The sequence below is a fragment of the Pteropus medius genome, unplaced genomic scaffold (genome assembly GCF_902729225.1).
Source record: "Pteropus medius unplaced genomic scaffold, Ma_sr-lr_union100, whole genome shotgun sequence".
In the NCBI taxonomy this organism is placed as follows: Eukaryota; Metazoa; Chordata; class Mammalia; order Chiroptera; family Pteropodidae; genus Pteropus; species Pteropus medius.
The window spans coordinates 20,319,001-20,334,301 of NW_024349803.1; the positions used below are offsets into that span (position 1 = coordinate 20,319,001).

At 45.4% G+C, this 15,301-nt stretch overlaps 2 protein-coding genes across 6 annotated transcripts in view; both read right to left on the reverse strand.

Moving 5' to 3' along the window:
* Window positions 1-26: 26 nt before the first annotated feature.
* On the reverse strand, window positions 27-4,890 carry IMPDH2 (inosine monophosphate dehydrogenase 2). The gene is made up of 14 exons (XM_039837718.1): window positions 4,705-4,890; window positions 4,226-4,274; window positions 3,905-4,006; window positions 3,715-3,789; window positions 3,167-3,373; window positions 2,579-2,666; window positions 2,307-2,506; window positions 2,137-2,227; window positions 1,943-2,038; window positions 827-970; window positions 597-741; window positions 360-503; window positions 199-282; window positions 27-98 (listed from the first exon to the last, which is right to left on the reverse strand). Exons 1-14 carry the CDS (start codon window positions 4,800-4,802, stop codon window positions 77-79), a joined length of 1,545 nt encoding a protein of 514 aa, XP_039693652.1. The 5' UTR covers window positions 4,803-4,890; the 3' UTR covers window positions 27-76.
* Window positions 4,891-5,134: 244 nt separating this feature from the next.
* Window positions 5,135-15,301, reverse strand: part of QRICH1 (glutamine rich 1) — a 34,784-nt gene continuing 24,617 nt past the window's right edge. For 4 of the 5 annotated variants that reach the window (XM_039837709.1, XM_039837710.1, XM_039837712.1 and 1 more), the window contains 6 exons: window positions 14,641-14,795; window positions 13,379-13,493; window positions 8,468-8,576; window positions 7,957-8,108; window positions 7,535-7,625; window positions 5,136-6,074 (listed from right to left, as the gene is read on the reverse strand). In XM_039837709.1, the coding sequence (XP_039693643.1) occupies window positions 5,882-6,074; window positions 7,535-7,625; window positions 7,957-8,108; window positions 8,468-8,576; window positions 13,379-13,493; window positions 14,641-14,795 (815 nt within the window). In that variant the 3' untranslated portion in view covers window positions 5,136-5,881. Of the gene's footprint in view, window positions 6,075-7,534; window positions 7,626-7,956; window positions 8,109-8,467; window positions 8,577-13,378; window positions 13,494-14,640; window positions 14,796-15,301 lie in introns of all 5 variants that reach the window. The other variant, XM_039837713.1, reaches the window with a different exon arrangement.

A 15,301-nucleotide genomic window follows, 5' to 3' on the forward strand; every position in this document is an offset into this window, starting at 1 on the left:
TGCCTAATGACTTCAAAAACCAAGCATCACTTTTTTCAAACTTTTATTGAAAAACCAAGGAGATACACTGTATTTTTCAGAAAAGCCGCTTCTCATACCTGTAAGCAGAAGGACCAGCTGTGAGGTAAGGGCAGCAGGAAGGAGGCATAGCAGAGACCTCCACCCCAAGCCCAGGGTGGAAAAGGGTTGGTCACTTACGAATGGAGGCTGTGGACGCCACCTTCCACTTGTGCCGAGGATGTTCTTTTCTCAAACTTGAGCTCCCCAGAATACATCATGGCTCTGAAAAGGGGCAGATGTACATGGGTAGCTGGCCCTGGACCAGCCCCTTAACCCATGTCCAAACTCCCTAGGCTTACCGCACTTGGGTCAAACTCTTGGCACCAATATCTTGGCAGGAGTGCTGGATGCCAGCGATCAAATAGGGGACAAATTTGTGGATGGACCCTTTGTCTTGCACAGCCCCAGACACCCCCTGGGCCACCTTGATTTTGTCAGCTTCACTGCAGGGAAAGGCAATAGACATGGACAAGGTCAAAGCCAAGATGAGGCTGTTTGTGCAGAGTTGGTATAAAGTAACTGATCACCTGTCCCACCTGAAATATCGGTTCTGACTGCTGAGATGCTTGTCCATGGCGTCAAGAGAGCCCATACCACGGTATTTCTTTAGCCGAATCCCATCAGAGAAGAAGTACTCGCCAGGGGCCTCGGTGGTGGCAGCCAGAAGGGAGCCCATCATGACTATGGACAGATGGATTGGTGGGGGTAGACCCTGGGTGGCATTGGGGAGGGAGTCCCACCGGGCTCCCTAGGTGCTGGGCCTCACCTGTGGAGGCCCCAAGGGCCAAGGCTTTGGCGATATGGCCCACATTTTGGATTCCTCCATCAGCAATGACAGGAACACCAAAGCGCCGTGCATATTCTGATACCTTGTACACTGCTGTTGCTTGGGGCCGCCCACAGGCTAGCACTGTTAAGAGATGGAGGAACAGATGGGTGGGTGGAGTTAGTGGGCACAGGCAAAGGGCACTGTGGCCACAACTCTGCACCCAGAGCTCTCAGCTATACCTGTACCAGGACTGCAGCCTGGCTGAGGACAAGTCATTTCTGAAACAGCTACTGCCCCCCTGCTTTGAACAGTACAAAGAGCTGTGATGGCCACCACTCACCCTTGCGTGTGCACGTGCACATGTGCATGGCCCAGGGCAGCCTCAGGCACATGCAGTCAGCAGCTGGGAAAACCCCGCCCAACTTGTATCAGGTGGGGTAGGGGTCACCGTGCAGTTAGTACCCAGAGGACCACCCCTTCCTACATGGTGGGCAGCTCAGGCAAGATCCGGGCAGTGGTTGTGTGGAAGGAAGTGTTTCAGAGTTGGTCCCTGAGGGGCACCTATTGCAAGAGATGTGGGCAGAGCAGGGCCTACCTGGGGAAGGACATCCTGCCCTGTAAACATCCCAGGAAGAGGAGGGGGAGCTATGTTCTCGAGCAGCCCCCAAAACAATGGTCTGTCATTCAGTCTGCCCTGCCCACCCAACAGCACCACAAACCCCGGGAGCTACAGCTACAGTCAACCAAGCAGCCGGGCAGTGGGCAGCTGGGCCGGGCTAGTGGGCCGGGCCGGACTTACTATAGCAGCCCGTGACAGTAGAAGGGCATTTGGGGCTGTGGGACTTTATGTCTGGAGGGATCTTGGGAGCCGCTAAATAAAACAAACAGACCAGAGTTTAGAGAGGGCGCAGAGCAGGAGCAAGGAGGCCAGGCTAGGCAGGGGGAGTGGCAAGTGAGGAATGACGAGAGCTCGTCTTGCTTCTGGCATGTCACCCATCCAAGGGGCCTCTTTGGCCCTGTGGCTGCCCCTATTGGAGGACTCATTTAGTTCCCAAGAGAGCGCCTGGCTCCAGGGCATGTGGATCTAAGGGCCCTACCAAGGCATCTTCTTACCTTCTTGGGTGATGCAGATGGAGCCACTGCCCATGCCCACCCGCAGGGCATCTACACCAGCATCAATAAGATTCTTGGCCTGAGCCGCTGTGACCACTGCAATAAAGAGCAGGGAAAGGCTCAGGTAAAGGTCTAGGTGCGAGCCTAGCTTCCCTAGCCTCGCCGCTCTTCCGTCTATGCCCATGTTTCCTCACCATTGCCCCCAATGACCTGGAGATTGGGGTATTTCTCTTTGATGTACTTGATCATGTTGATCTGGAAGATGGAGTTTCCTTGAGAAGAATCCTAGGACAGGAAGGAAGTCCCGGTGAGACTGGTATGACAGTTGCCCCTTCCGCCCCACCCTGCCTGTGCAGCAGCTCACCAAAACGACTGCGTCCACACCAGCCTGGGCTAGCAAGTCCAGCCGATACTTGTCATCTTCATGCGTGCCGATGGCTGCTCCACACAGCAGCTGCTTCTTGGTGTCTTTGGAGGCCAGTGGGTAATCCCGGTTCTTCTTCAGGTCTGTCCGAGCAATAATGGCCACCAGCTCGTCGTCTTCATTCACGATGGGCAACTTTCCTAGAGGCAGAGAAGAATATGAATCAGTCCCCAATCTTTGGTTACAGAGCCCTTCCTACCCCTAGGACTCACCTTTCTTGCTGCGCTGCAGAATTTCGTTTGCTTCCTTCAGCGTGATGCCTGCTGGGGCTACCACCAAGTCATCTCTCTTTGTCATGATCTAGGAGGGAGGGGAGCTGTGAGGAAGGGCCAGAGACTAAAACTCCCAAAAGGCCCTGCCCTTAATGCAGCGGTGAGGTTCTAAAGAACATGTTCACACATCTACACCTAAACCACCCTCCTCAAGTGAACCCAACAAGTCCTTGCAGCAATCTAGTGGCAAGTGTGAGAACTGAGTAGAAAGGACAATATGGTATTTGGAGCAGCCTGCTACACTGTAGAGAAAGAAGGGCCAAACCAGACGGATAAGAGATTTAGAAGATTAGGCCGAAGTTGGTCCTTAAACATTGCCTTCACCCTGGGGGTGGCAAAGCGTACATGCTGGAAACATTTGAGTAGACTGAAAGCCTCTGGTGGGGCGGGGCTGCAGGAACCCCATGAAGTGATCAGAAACTTGGCTAGGCACTCATCTTTCCTGGACAGCAGAGGCCCTCAGAAATGCCATTCAGGCAACAGAAGCCAAGTTGCCAGAGCTTGGCTGGGCTCTGCCAGTGCACCCACCTCTTCCAAAAACCGGTCGTGCTCCTCCTCCTTGAGAAAATCAATGTCCCTCGAGGAGATGATGCCCACCAGGCGGCTCCCCATCCGGCCCGTGTCGGTGATGGGGATACCACAGAAGCCATGCCGGGCCTTGGCTTCAAACACGTCCCGTACTCTATCCTTGGGGCTGAGGACTACAGGGTCTGTAATGAATCCCTGCTCGTATTTCTGGAAGGGATGGTGAAAAAGGGCATTTCTGAACTGCTTTCATCAGGCTCTTGGTCTGAAGCCTGAGGTCTGTGCCAACTCCCCCTTTGGCAGTGCCATAGGACCAAATCACACCAACACCTCAAACCCTGGGACAGGAGACGTGGTGGGCTGTAGGCACTGTCCACCTGGTCCTCTTCTGTTGCCTTAAGACCCAGGGTCTCAGGCTTTTATGCTCAGGAATTCAACTCCACAGTGGAGATAAAAGGATCCTAAATGCGGAACAAAATCCCCCACTCCCACCCTGCTCCACCTCAGTGCAATTCCCAGGGACTCCTGACCACGATCCTTTCCCTTCTGACCTTCACTTTTCGAACTTCGTTGGCCTGGAATTCAGGTGTACAGTTGTGGTGAATGAAGCCAATACCACCTGTAAGCTGCAGAATAAACAGAAGACAAGAGAAAAGTGTCAAGAATAAGAAATGAATGACTATGCTTTGGGGAAAGAGAGATCGGGCCCCTGTTTCTGCCCTTACTCCCCATGGTGCTCACCGCCATAGCTATGGCCATTCCAGCCTCTGTGACTGTGTCCATAGGTGAGGAAACCAGTGGGGTCTTCAGAGTGATCTTTTTGGTCAGCGCAGAGGTCAGGTCCTGAGGATAAAAGACCAGCGGATGTGAGAAAGCACTTCGTATACCTCACGATGATGCCAGGTCCCCCACAAAACAGGTGCCCTGTATGACCTGCATGCTAGTAAGACCATTCCATAGAAGCCACCCACAAGCCCAATTTGGCAAAGTAGCCAAAGACGAGGGTTTAATAGCACCTTACCCAATCTTCATGCTATGGACCCAATTCCTAGCCATACTCACCACCTGGTCTGCAGTGAAGTCGATGTACCCAGGGAGAATGAGAAAGTCACTACGGAGGAGAGCGAATTGGGAGTAAGGCTCAAGCTTAGTGCAACCCGAGACTCCATCCCCATGGATCATCTAATAAGGCATCTGGGCAGAGATGGCACTGACCTAAGCCTATGTGTCACAGGCAAGGCAGAGCACAAGGTGGAGATGGTGACAGAGAACCTTTTCTGCCACCTAGCTGTCATCGGCGTCCCTGGAACCCTGACAACTCCATGTGCCCAGAGAATGGAGTTTCTGGCCTGAAATCCCAACCACGGTAAAGATGCCACCTCCATCCCACCCTGCTTCAGATCTTTCAAAGTGAACCCCGGAGATGGGTGGGAAATTTCCGGAACCTGTCTCCCATGCCGGGCCCTATGGAAGCCCCACCCAGACTCCCAGCCTAGTGCGCCTCTCCTCCCCTCGCCCAGGTGCGCCCGCTAGTCCCGCACTTGTAAGTGAGGCCGTCCCCGCAGTTGAACAGCTGCTGTGCGGTAAGCCCGTCGTCGGGCACGTAGGACGTGCCCCCGCTAATCAGATAGTCGGCCATGGCCAGCGCGGGGGAAAGTCGGAGCGCCTGAGAGAACCACGCCGCAAAGGCCTCTGCCGTCAGGGCCGCGCCAATATACACCCGCCGCTATCGTCACTCCGCCCTACGCGCCAGACGTCAGGACGCAGTGCGCGGAGGCGGAGCCAAAGCGTATGTCGGGAAGGGCTGGAGAGGGAGCGCATGCGCACAGTACCACCCAGACACAGCCAGGGAGGTTGGGCTGTTGAGCTTCTCCGCCCCCTCCCGCAGGACCGTGGCCCAATGAACAGGATAGGCTTTGCTTCCACTGTCCCGCCAATCTCCTCCCAAATAAAGAGGCGTTGTTCACTAGCATGTTGAAAAGACGTGCTTGTCATTCTTAATAAACAACTAGATTAAGAATACATAAGAGAAACAGAGTGGTATCTTTATATGATACACAAGTGTATGTTACAAGAATTCCATCAGGCATAGGAGCCTCAGGTTTAAGGCCTCATTGTTAGGCCAAAAAAAAAAAAAAAAAAAAAAAAAAGGCATGGTAAAGTTTTTACTTTAACATCTAAAATGTCACTTGTCTTAAAGGAGGGTGTAATAGAAATTGTCTTTAATAAATCATAATTGAAGTTCCCCTCATTTTCCTTCCATTAAGATGCTAAGTTTATGTCTGAGCATGAAGAAATGACTGTGGCTCCCCTGTGGTCAGCAAAGTTGGCCAGAGTGGAAGCCGGCTGAGGAGATTCCTTGGAGGGTCCATCCATCATTAATTCCATCTTTCTGGAAGAGGGGAAGGGGCCACATTTCTAACAGTCCAAGCCCTTTCCCCAGGCCCCAGACAAAAAAAAAAAGTCATCCAGCAACTTTCTAGGACACCTGGCTCTCAGGAAACCCAGAGCCCCCATGGGCTGAGGAGTCTGCAACAGTAGGTTTATGAAGATGCACAGGAGGCAAAATTTCCTTTTACATTTTAAACAGAAGCAGTCTGAAAGCCTTCATAACTACACCAATAAAAAAAGAAAAGAAAAAATGGAGGCCTCTTCTTTAGTGTGAAAGTCTGTCCGTTTTTTCCTGGATGCTTCCCCTTACACCATGGCTAAAGGATCTCAGTGCATGGTGCTTGCACTGGCCACCGCAATGGCCTCCTGAATTTCTCGTATCACCAGGATCCGAGTCAGCATCTGTCCCATCTGCTCTCTGCTGATAGGCTGGACTGAGTACCAGATTGGGCTGTTGGGGGCCACCACTGGCTCAGGCGTCAGGTAAAAGGTGTCATTCCGGCCTTTCACACTCTGGGGACTGAAGAATATTTCGGTAAAAGCTGGTTAAATTTACTAGAATCTCAACTCGACCCTCCCACCTGAACCTTCCAGACAGATGCTGTCTACAAAAGTTGGGAAGGTAGCAACTCTGGAAGGTATGTTGGCACACCTACTGAATTCCACACAGCCAACACATACTACCTCTAGGATCTCCTTTGGGACTACTGCAAATGCCAGTGATAGGCTGCCTCTCTTCAGCTCCTCCCTCACATGCTGCCAGCTGCAACTCCTCTAACCAGCTGCCTGTAGGGCTCCCAGGGCTCACATCCCACCTGGAACCAACTTAACCACCCAGGTCTACCTCCAAGTCCTTGTTCATGTAGCTCCCTTTACCCAATCCACTGATACTTCCTCAGTTCTACCTGAGGGACTCTGCTTTCCCAGGTTGGCTATGATATGGGGCCCTTACCTGAGCTTACCACGCCTCACTCCCTCAATGTTGTGCTGTATTTCTTTTAAGTATTTAGCACATGCCATCCTCTCAGTGATTCAACCATCCACTCAAGATTTATCAAAGGGCTACTGTGTACCAGTCCTGCGCTAGGTGCTGATATTAAAGAGCAAGACCTAAGAGTCCCTACCTTATGAAGTTTATAGATAAGAGAAGCAGACAGTAATTAAAGTTATACAAATACATATAAAATGACAAAAAAAAAAAAATGTGGTAAATGCAACAGAGGAAACAGCCTAAGGGAAGAGGAGGGAATCTGAAAATGCTTCCCCGATAAAGCTGTGTTTGAGAATGGGGATGCACAGAAAATAACCAGCCATATGGGTAGGGGTGAAGTGGGGTGGGGTGGGGTGGGTGTTGCCCAACATGAAAAAGTTCTGTGCTGAGGCCTTGAGAAAGGGAGTATGATGCCTTTAATGGAGAGGAGCCACAGTGTAGCTACAGAGCCAAGAGCTACATGGCCATGAGGTTAAAAGGGGGACTGAATGAAAGGCCGTCTCTGCCACAGTAGGATTACTGTCTTTCTAAAGTGAAAGAAAACCGTGGAAGGTTTTAAGTAACATAAGACTCACAACACAGAAATAGCTTTCTGGCTTTGCTGTGAACATGACGGCCAAACTGCAGGGGCAAGAGAGAACAAAAGCCAGGGAAAGAAGTCTCCTGCTAGACTCATGGTGGTAGTGACAAAAGGTCAAGCCTAGGAAGATGCAGGGCTATGCTCAATATGTGATGGAGGCACCCCCCTCTGTATTTATCTCTACTTTCATCACCTCTCCATGAAAGGGGGACCATCAAGGAGCAGGGGCCCCTTTTATATCACAGTGCTAGGCATGTCACATGCTTTGGGAAAAGTAGTAAGTCTGCTTTTATATTTAGCTTTTTGAAGTCTGTTTTTACTCTCGGTAAGGGACTAGAGAATGCCTCTGCACACAGGTACGCAGGTGCACGCACACACATAGTCATCCACTCAAATAAAGCCTCCTCACCATTTAAAGAGGTAGAAATCGTAGAGCTTGATGGGACATCTCAGTGGATTCTCTGGATTTTCCGTCTGTTCTGCATACATGTCATCTGTAACTATAAAATACACACCCACCATCACAGATATGGCACCAGACAGCCTTAGCTCAGGCCCAAATTAGGAACCTTAGTCTTCCAGCCAACCCAACTAGGAAATGTTGGAAGGGGAAAGGGTGTGAGGCATGGGAATTGACTATGAAAGGAAATGGCAAGTATCTTTTTGGGCATCTCTGCTTCTTGAAGAATGTGAAGTTTCTGGCTGAGAAGGGAATGGAGAATTCCTATCCAGCAAATCCCAACCTTCACACTCATCACTAGCCACCCCCAGGCAGAAGGGCAGAGCAGAACAAGTAGCACCTGTTTCTGAGCCCCTGCCTCCTTCTCCTACCTTTCTGGCCAGTCTGGTGGATTCCAAGTGCCTTCAGATACCGAATACTCGTGCTTTTATCCTTAGGATTAGAGGGATTCTTCTTTGTCTGTCGCAAGACCTTGGAGAAGGCCAGCTTCATGTGCTGGTCTACTGTCTTCAACAGGAAGTACCTGCACCGCAAGTGAAAGCAAGGCAAAGGGAAGGGTGCCAGGAGGAGACCATGACTTACGCTCTGCCATCAGTACTTCAGAGGAGTCGCTGCCCACACTCCCAGGATATGGGCAGGCCCACACCCAAACACACTGTCTAGTGGAGAAGCCACATCAAGACTGATGGTAGAGGCCTGGCAAGGCTGTCTGCCTCACTGGTCACCACACAAAATGCAGCCAAGTGGGGTTGAGGGCTTTTGGATGCCCAAAGGCTCTCAAATATGTGTTAAAGGAATTCAGAAGTCTGCCTGGATAGTTTCCACCCTCTTCACTGGGCAGATGCCAGCAGTGGCTAAGCATGAAGCCTCTAGAACACTTACTTGGTGTTAAAGAACATGAGGGTGGTCAGCAGGGTGGAAGGGGAGTGAGCCCCAAGCTGCTTGCACTCCCACAGCATCTCCTCAGTCACGTGGCTGGGCAGGACATAGCCTAGGAGGAATAGAGTACTGCTACAACAAGAGGATGGCAGGCAGTCCCTCAAAGATGCAGGATGGGAGGTGTGAGGCACAACAAGGACCACAAAGGAGTACAAGTTTAACCAGAAAAATCTCCCTGGTATGGCAGAATCATCTGGGAAGCTTGTTAAAACACAAATGGCTGGGTCCCAATACAGAGTTCTGGGGTGGGACCTGATAAGATGCATTTCTAACAAATTCCTAAGATCGAACTTTGAAAATCACTGCCTGACATACTACTGATTGTTCTTACCTGATGTTAACTCTTCCTTTAATCCGAGGTTAACATGGGACAAAAGGATAGCTCTCGGGGAAAGTGAAACACCCAAACTCTAAACCAAACTCTGTACATATGCATACTTCTCTGAAGAGAGGGTACAGAGCTTTCATCATATTTTCAAATGTGTCCAGGACCCAAAGAACTGGTATGCACGTCCCTGTTTACACTTACTAAACCATCTGTCACATTTTCCATCTCTAGAAAGCATGTTCATTCTCATCCCCTCTATGGATAAAGAGGAGACTGACAGTCACAACTGTTACAGGTTCATAAGCGAATTGAGAGCTGGGGGTGGGGGCAAATGCCAGTAGTTTGATCACCAACCCTCCTTCATGTGTTCATTCAACGTGCAAGTGTTTTGTGTGCCAGGCACTGAAGGCCTGGTGAATGAAACAGCAGCAGACACCAACATTCTCCAGGCAGGCAGTGAGGGTGTCACTTCTTAGAAGCAGGGAAAGAAATATTCTGCCCAGTACACTCCTCTTTTCTGTTCTTGCCAAAGGTGGCCCTCTGACTCTGTTAGTGCACTTCCATCTCTTTAGGATTGTTTTGCCTCTACTCCAGTATTTTGTGGCCCAGTTACAATGAGATAAGCTTCCTTGCTCTTAGACTTGTCTAGAGCAGGATGAGTGGCAGAAGGCAGCCCATCTGAGGGAAGGCCAACCTTAGGAGTGGTCCTAGGCATACCCTGGCATGCCCTATTTTTTCTGGGTTCACTCTTCTACCTGGTGTCACTTCCCTAGCTTTGACTGCTTCTTAACAACTTAAAGTGAACTTCAATACCTAAAAACCAAGACTCCTCAACAACTTAAAGTGAACTTCAATACCTAAAAACCAAGACTCCTCGCATTGTAGAAGGGAGATACAGATAGACATTACATAAAAGCCTTGTAGTTCTGATTCTGAACTACAAGCATCAGAATAATCTATTTTGTTTATATTTTTGGTTCTGCCTACTGAAAAGCCCAGAAACAATGATCAACACAGGAGCAATGAGCATGCCTAGCATCTAGACTTTGGTACTGAAATACCATTTACCACTAAAAGAACCAGGCTCCATGGAGAACGGATTGCTTCCAACCTGGGACAGGAAAGTCCAAGATAAGCCTGGAACATTTTGGCAAACCAGAAATCAAGGAAGAAGGGTGTGTCAAAAGAATTTATGGGCCAATTTAAAGAAGCTCCAAATGGCCGAAGATGGGACAATCTGAGCATCAGTAAAGATAACTGCAAAAGACTGAATGATATTAAATACATTTACATTCATTAGTTCACAATGACTCTTAAAAACAAACAAAAAACCACCCAGCTAATTGGTTATCACTGGGGAAAGATGGTGAACCAACTAATTCCTGTGAAAACTGCTAAACAAAAAAACAGCCCTTATATCTTTCCTCTTCCGTATAATCTATTCTGCTAGGAATTCAAAAGGTTGACAAGGGAAAGTTTCTTTGTTTTTCAGCTAATAATGAGGAAGTAATAACATTAGAATACCACCATTTACAAATGATAAATTTATGGATTTAGACATTATGGGTATCTGATGGAAATAAATAACCCATCTATGATGTAACTCTGCCAAAAAGAAAACACACACACACAAAAAAACAAAACCTGATCAATCTTTATATGCATCTACCAATTAACTGTAAATACAGGAAAAGAATAATATAACAAACTACACCATGAGGATGTATTCAGCAAAAAGTAGACTCCGTGACACTTTAAAAGGCTAGTTTCTTCCATAAATAAGTTGCCAGAAAAAAAATAAAGGGGGAAATTAAAGATTAAAGCTAAACATTAAAAGGTATACCAGCAATTTCAACGTGTGGACCTTATTTGCACCATGACTCAGATAAACAAAATTATGACATTTATGAGACAGAAATCGAAACAGAGATTTTGATATTATGAAACTATCCGAAACTTAACATACCACAATGCTATTAGACTTAAAAAAAAAAAAAGTCTAATAGCATTGTGGTATGTTAAGAATACATATTAAAATATTTATGAAGTGTTTGGGATTTATTTCAAAACAATATGGGAGGGGATGGGTGATGTATATATGAAATGAGATTTGCCATAAACACTAGGTACATAGAAATGTCATTCATCCATTTTGTTTACTTTTATGTTCTTGAAATTCCATAATAAAAAAGTTTAAAACAGCAAACTCTGCATAGCCACACTTGGCTTGAAAATTTGCAAACCATGAAGTGTGAGTCACTCACTCAGGTCTCTGATCTAATGACAGTCACTAAGAACGACCACGCTCCTAATGCCCTCAACATCTTCCATTCCCCCACGCTTTGTTCTTCAAAGTACTTACTTAAACATAAATTAATTTAGTTATTTAGACACTGTTGTTTCCCCCTATTAGACTGTAAACTCCATTTCGTTCACTACTACATTATCTACATCTGAAATACTGTCTGGCATACAAGAGGCACTCAAAAAAATTTGTTGAACCAATAATTTTTCTAAAAGGTTAAGCATGTAACTATGTGTGCTGATGGAAGTTAACTAGACTGTTTTCAACTCATTTGGGTAAATACCAAGGAGTGTGATTACTGGACCATAAGGTAAGAAAATGTTTACTTTTGTAAAACAATATCAAATTGTCTTCCAAAGTGACTGTGCTACTTTGCATTCCCAAGAGCAATGAATCAGAGTAACTGTTGCTTCTTATCTAACATTTGGTGCCGCCAGTGTTTGGTATTTTAGCCATTCTAATAGCTGTATAGTGGTTATTTCATTATTATTTTAATTTGCAATTTCCTGATGACATACGATAAACATCTTTTCATATACTGATCTACCACCTGTGTATCTTCTTTGTGAGGCACCTGTTCAACTCTTTTGCCCATTTGTTAATCAGGTTGTTTTCTTATTGTTGGATGTTAAGAGTTTTTTGAATATTTTGGATACCAGTCCTTTAAAAGATATGTGTTTTGCAAAGATTTTTCTCCCAGTTTGTAGCTTTTTTTTTTTCATTCTCTTAAAAGTGTCTTTCACAGAACAGATGTTTTTAATGAAGTTCGACTTATCAGTTTTTTCTTTCATGGATCACAGTGCTTTTGGTGTTGTATATAAAAAGTCATCAGGAAGCCCAAGGTCACCTAGATTTTCTCCTATGTTATCTCCTAGTTTTATAATTTTATAGTTTTGCGTTTTACATTTAGGTTTACAATCCATTTTGTGTTAGTTTTGTGAAGGGTGTAAAGTATATGTCTAGATTCATGTTTTTGAAGGTGGATGTCCTGCTGTTCCAGTACCATTTGTTGAAAAGACTATCCTTTATTGAACTGCCCTTGCTCCTTTGTCAAAGGTTAAGTTGATTATATTTTTGTGGCTTTATTTCTGGACTTTCTATTCTGTTCAGTTCATCTATCTGCCTATTCTTTCACCAAAACCTGAACACAACATTTACAGCAGCTTTATTCATAACTGCCAAAACTTGAAGTTCTTCAATAGGTGAATGGATAAACAAACTGTAGTACATCCAAACAATGAAATATTATTCAGCAATAAAAAGAAATGAGCTATCTATCAAGCTACAAAAAGACACTCAGGAACATTAAATGCATATTGCTAAGTGAAAGAAACCAATCTGAAAAGGCTACATACTAAATTATTACAACTATATGAAATTCTGGAAAAGGCAGAATGACACAATAATAAGACCTGTGGTTGCCAAGGATTCAGGGGGAGGGAAGGAGTAATGACTAGGTAGAACATAGGGGATTTTTAGGGCAGTGAAGTTTCTGTATTATACTGTAATTCTAGGTACATGTCATTATACATTTGTCAAGACCCACATAATATACAACACAAAGAGTGAACCCTAATGTAAACTATAGGCTTTAATTAATAATAATGTTTCAATACTGGTTCATTAATTAACAAATACGCCACATTGATACAAGGTAATAACAGGGCAAACGCCGTGTGAGGGAGTATATGGGAAGTCTGTATCTCTACTAAATTTTTCTGTAAATCTAAAACTGCTCTCAAAAATAAAGTTTATTTAAAAAATAAACACCTCAGACATTCTACTGCAAAACTCATGTTCTTTCCAACACAACATGCTCCCCAGGAAGTTCCCTATGGGTAAAGCAAAAATTATGTTCTATATATGTAGAACATATGTTCAAACATAAAAAAATCTCCTATATGTAACATGAGTAACCTAGATAAAACAGTTCATAATTCTTAATTTTTGCAATGATTCTAATTTTAATCAATAAATTTTAAATAAAAGAATAACTACCCAACACTTTGTATGCCCCATGTCCTTGTCACACTGGGACCAGCTGGGTCCTGTGTCTGGTAAGCAGTGCCCCTTCCATATCAGGGTAAGCAGCACAGTCGATGCTGGTACCTGGGATTTATAGCATCCTCACTCACATGCTGTATCACAGCAAGCCACACAAACAGCCGACGCTCTTTAAACCTAGGTGGGAAAGACATCCAAGGACTAGGAAGACTCTTACCAAGTGGAGTGACTCGGGGCTGAATGTCCTTCAGAACTTCATGTAGCCACTCCGTAAATCGAACGTAATAAAGATCGGAGAAAATGTCATCAACTCGTCCATTTTCAAAAAGATACTAAAAGAAAAACAACAAAATTGCTGGTAATCTCCTGAGTGAGGCTTTCAGGGGAAATAAACATTTCTCTTCCAGTACCATCGCCTATCCTTATCCAGTCTCCCCTTAATATATAACACACCAGGTCAAAACTGTCCAGCATGTGACATTTTCCACAGTACATTTCAAATCATGTGAACCGACCTGCACAACATTTAAGTCAATGGGGCAGATTTTGTATATGCTATTTCACCCAGGCGAGGCATTGTCCTGTGATAGCAAAAAAAAAAACATGGGCCAGCCTCTTACTAGCTGTGGTGTAAATGAACTAGTGCAAGTCTTATAACTTTCGGGAATCAGTTTTTTTGTCTGTAAATGGAGATGACTGTGCCTACCTTCTGGGACTGGGGAGACCATGGAATGAGACAACATGTAAAGCAATTCACCCAGTGCCCTGAGTGACTGGGAAGAAAGAAGAATAAACTGGGAGGCAGATTTTTCTCAGGTCCAGGCAACAGGGTAAGTGCCAACCAGCAAGAGTTTTTTTCCCGTCATACTATGGGCTTTTCCACAAGAGCATTCAAACACCAAGAAATCCACCTCAGTTCCCCTAAACTGCCAGTCTAAAATGAATTTCTGTTATGCTTCACCTTAGATGTCCTGAAAACCTAACTACAGTTGTATATTCTAACTAGTCTCCTTCAAATAATTATTTTGTGTTAATGCAGAGAATAAGACAAACTGTATGTTAGCACCAGAGTTTGTTTTGGATAAACTGCTTATATGCAAACCATGTTTAACAAAGAGTGTTATATAAAGTACCTCATGACTTAAAAAAAAAAAAAGGCTCTAAGGTAACAAATTTACCAAATTTTTTTTGTGTTTTTCTTTCTTTCTTTCTTTGTTCATTTCTTCTTTTTAATATGCCAAATATTTTAACAAAAGTTTCTCTAGATGGTGGGATCATTAATGGTTTTATTTTCTAAAATGAACATGTAGGTCTTTTACAATTATAAAAAAGTATACCTAAAAGCTCATTACATGACTGATAGAGAAGGTCCCTATTATATACATAACCCCTTGCTTGTCATTTTACTAATTTGACTAAACGGCAAATAACCAATGGGAATACAGCTCAAACATGTTCCTGTAAAGTTCTGTTTCCTACCTTCTGAATGCACAGGAAAATATAGTAGAGTACATCTGGGTCATAGGGTTCACCTTCTCCATTTCGAGCTTCCCGGGTCATTAGACAGAGCCCATAGTTTAACTCGGCCACAGCAGAAGAGATGAGATCTTCTTGGAATCGCAGAAGTTGGCGCCCTACAACACAAGCCCCAAAGGTGAATGAGGGACCTGGCAACAGTCATCTCTTTATTGGTCACTCCTATCCCTAAAAGGAAGGCTCAGAGCAGATATTGCCCATGAGGGTGCTGGGATGGAAATGGTCACTTGTATCTATGATCAGAATTGGCCTACTAGGGCAATACCCCTGTACGCCCTATTACGCCAAGAGTTTCCTTTCCACAATCCTCTCCACCTCACACATCCTGAAAATATTTATTAGAGCCACATGAAAGCATCGAACAAACAACCCCCAAAACAAAAAGCAAAAACCCACAACAAAATCCAAGCTCTATAATATGAGAAAAACATAATGCTAAGGAAGAATGACCTGAGCACACTCACTGGTTCCCATCTCCTCCCAAAAGTTGCTCTGCCCAGATCTAGGTTGACTCCAGAAATCCATGTGTACAAAAATGCCTGGTCTTGGGCAAATCCCACAAATCCTGCTCATTTGCAGCTGGTCAGGCCTGCTTGTTGCTCAT

Bases quoted from the DNA above. Each gene is read 5' to 3' on its own strand.
- IMPDH2 (XM_039837718.1), bottom strand. From the start codon at position 4,802: ATGGCCGACTATCTGATTAGCGGGGGCACGTCCTACGTGCCCGACGAC. The intron at 4,275-4,704 runs GTGCGGGACTAG...TCTCCTCCGTAG, and splicing joins GGGGACGGCCTCACTTACAA to TGACTTTCTCATTCTCCCTG. The intron at 4,007-4,225 runs GTGAGTATGGCT...TTTTATCCTCAG, and splicing joins ACTTCACTGCAGACCAGGTG to GACCTGACCTCTGCGCTGAC.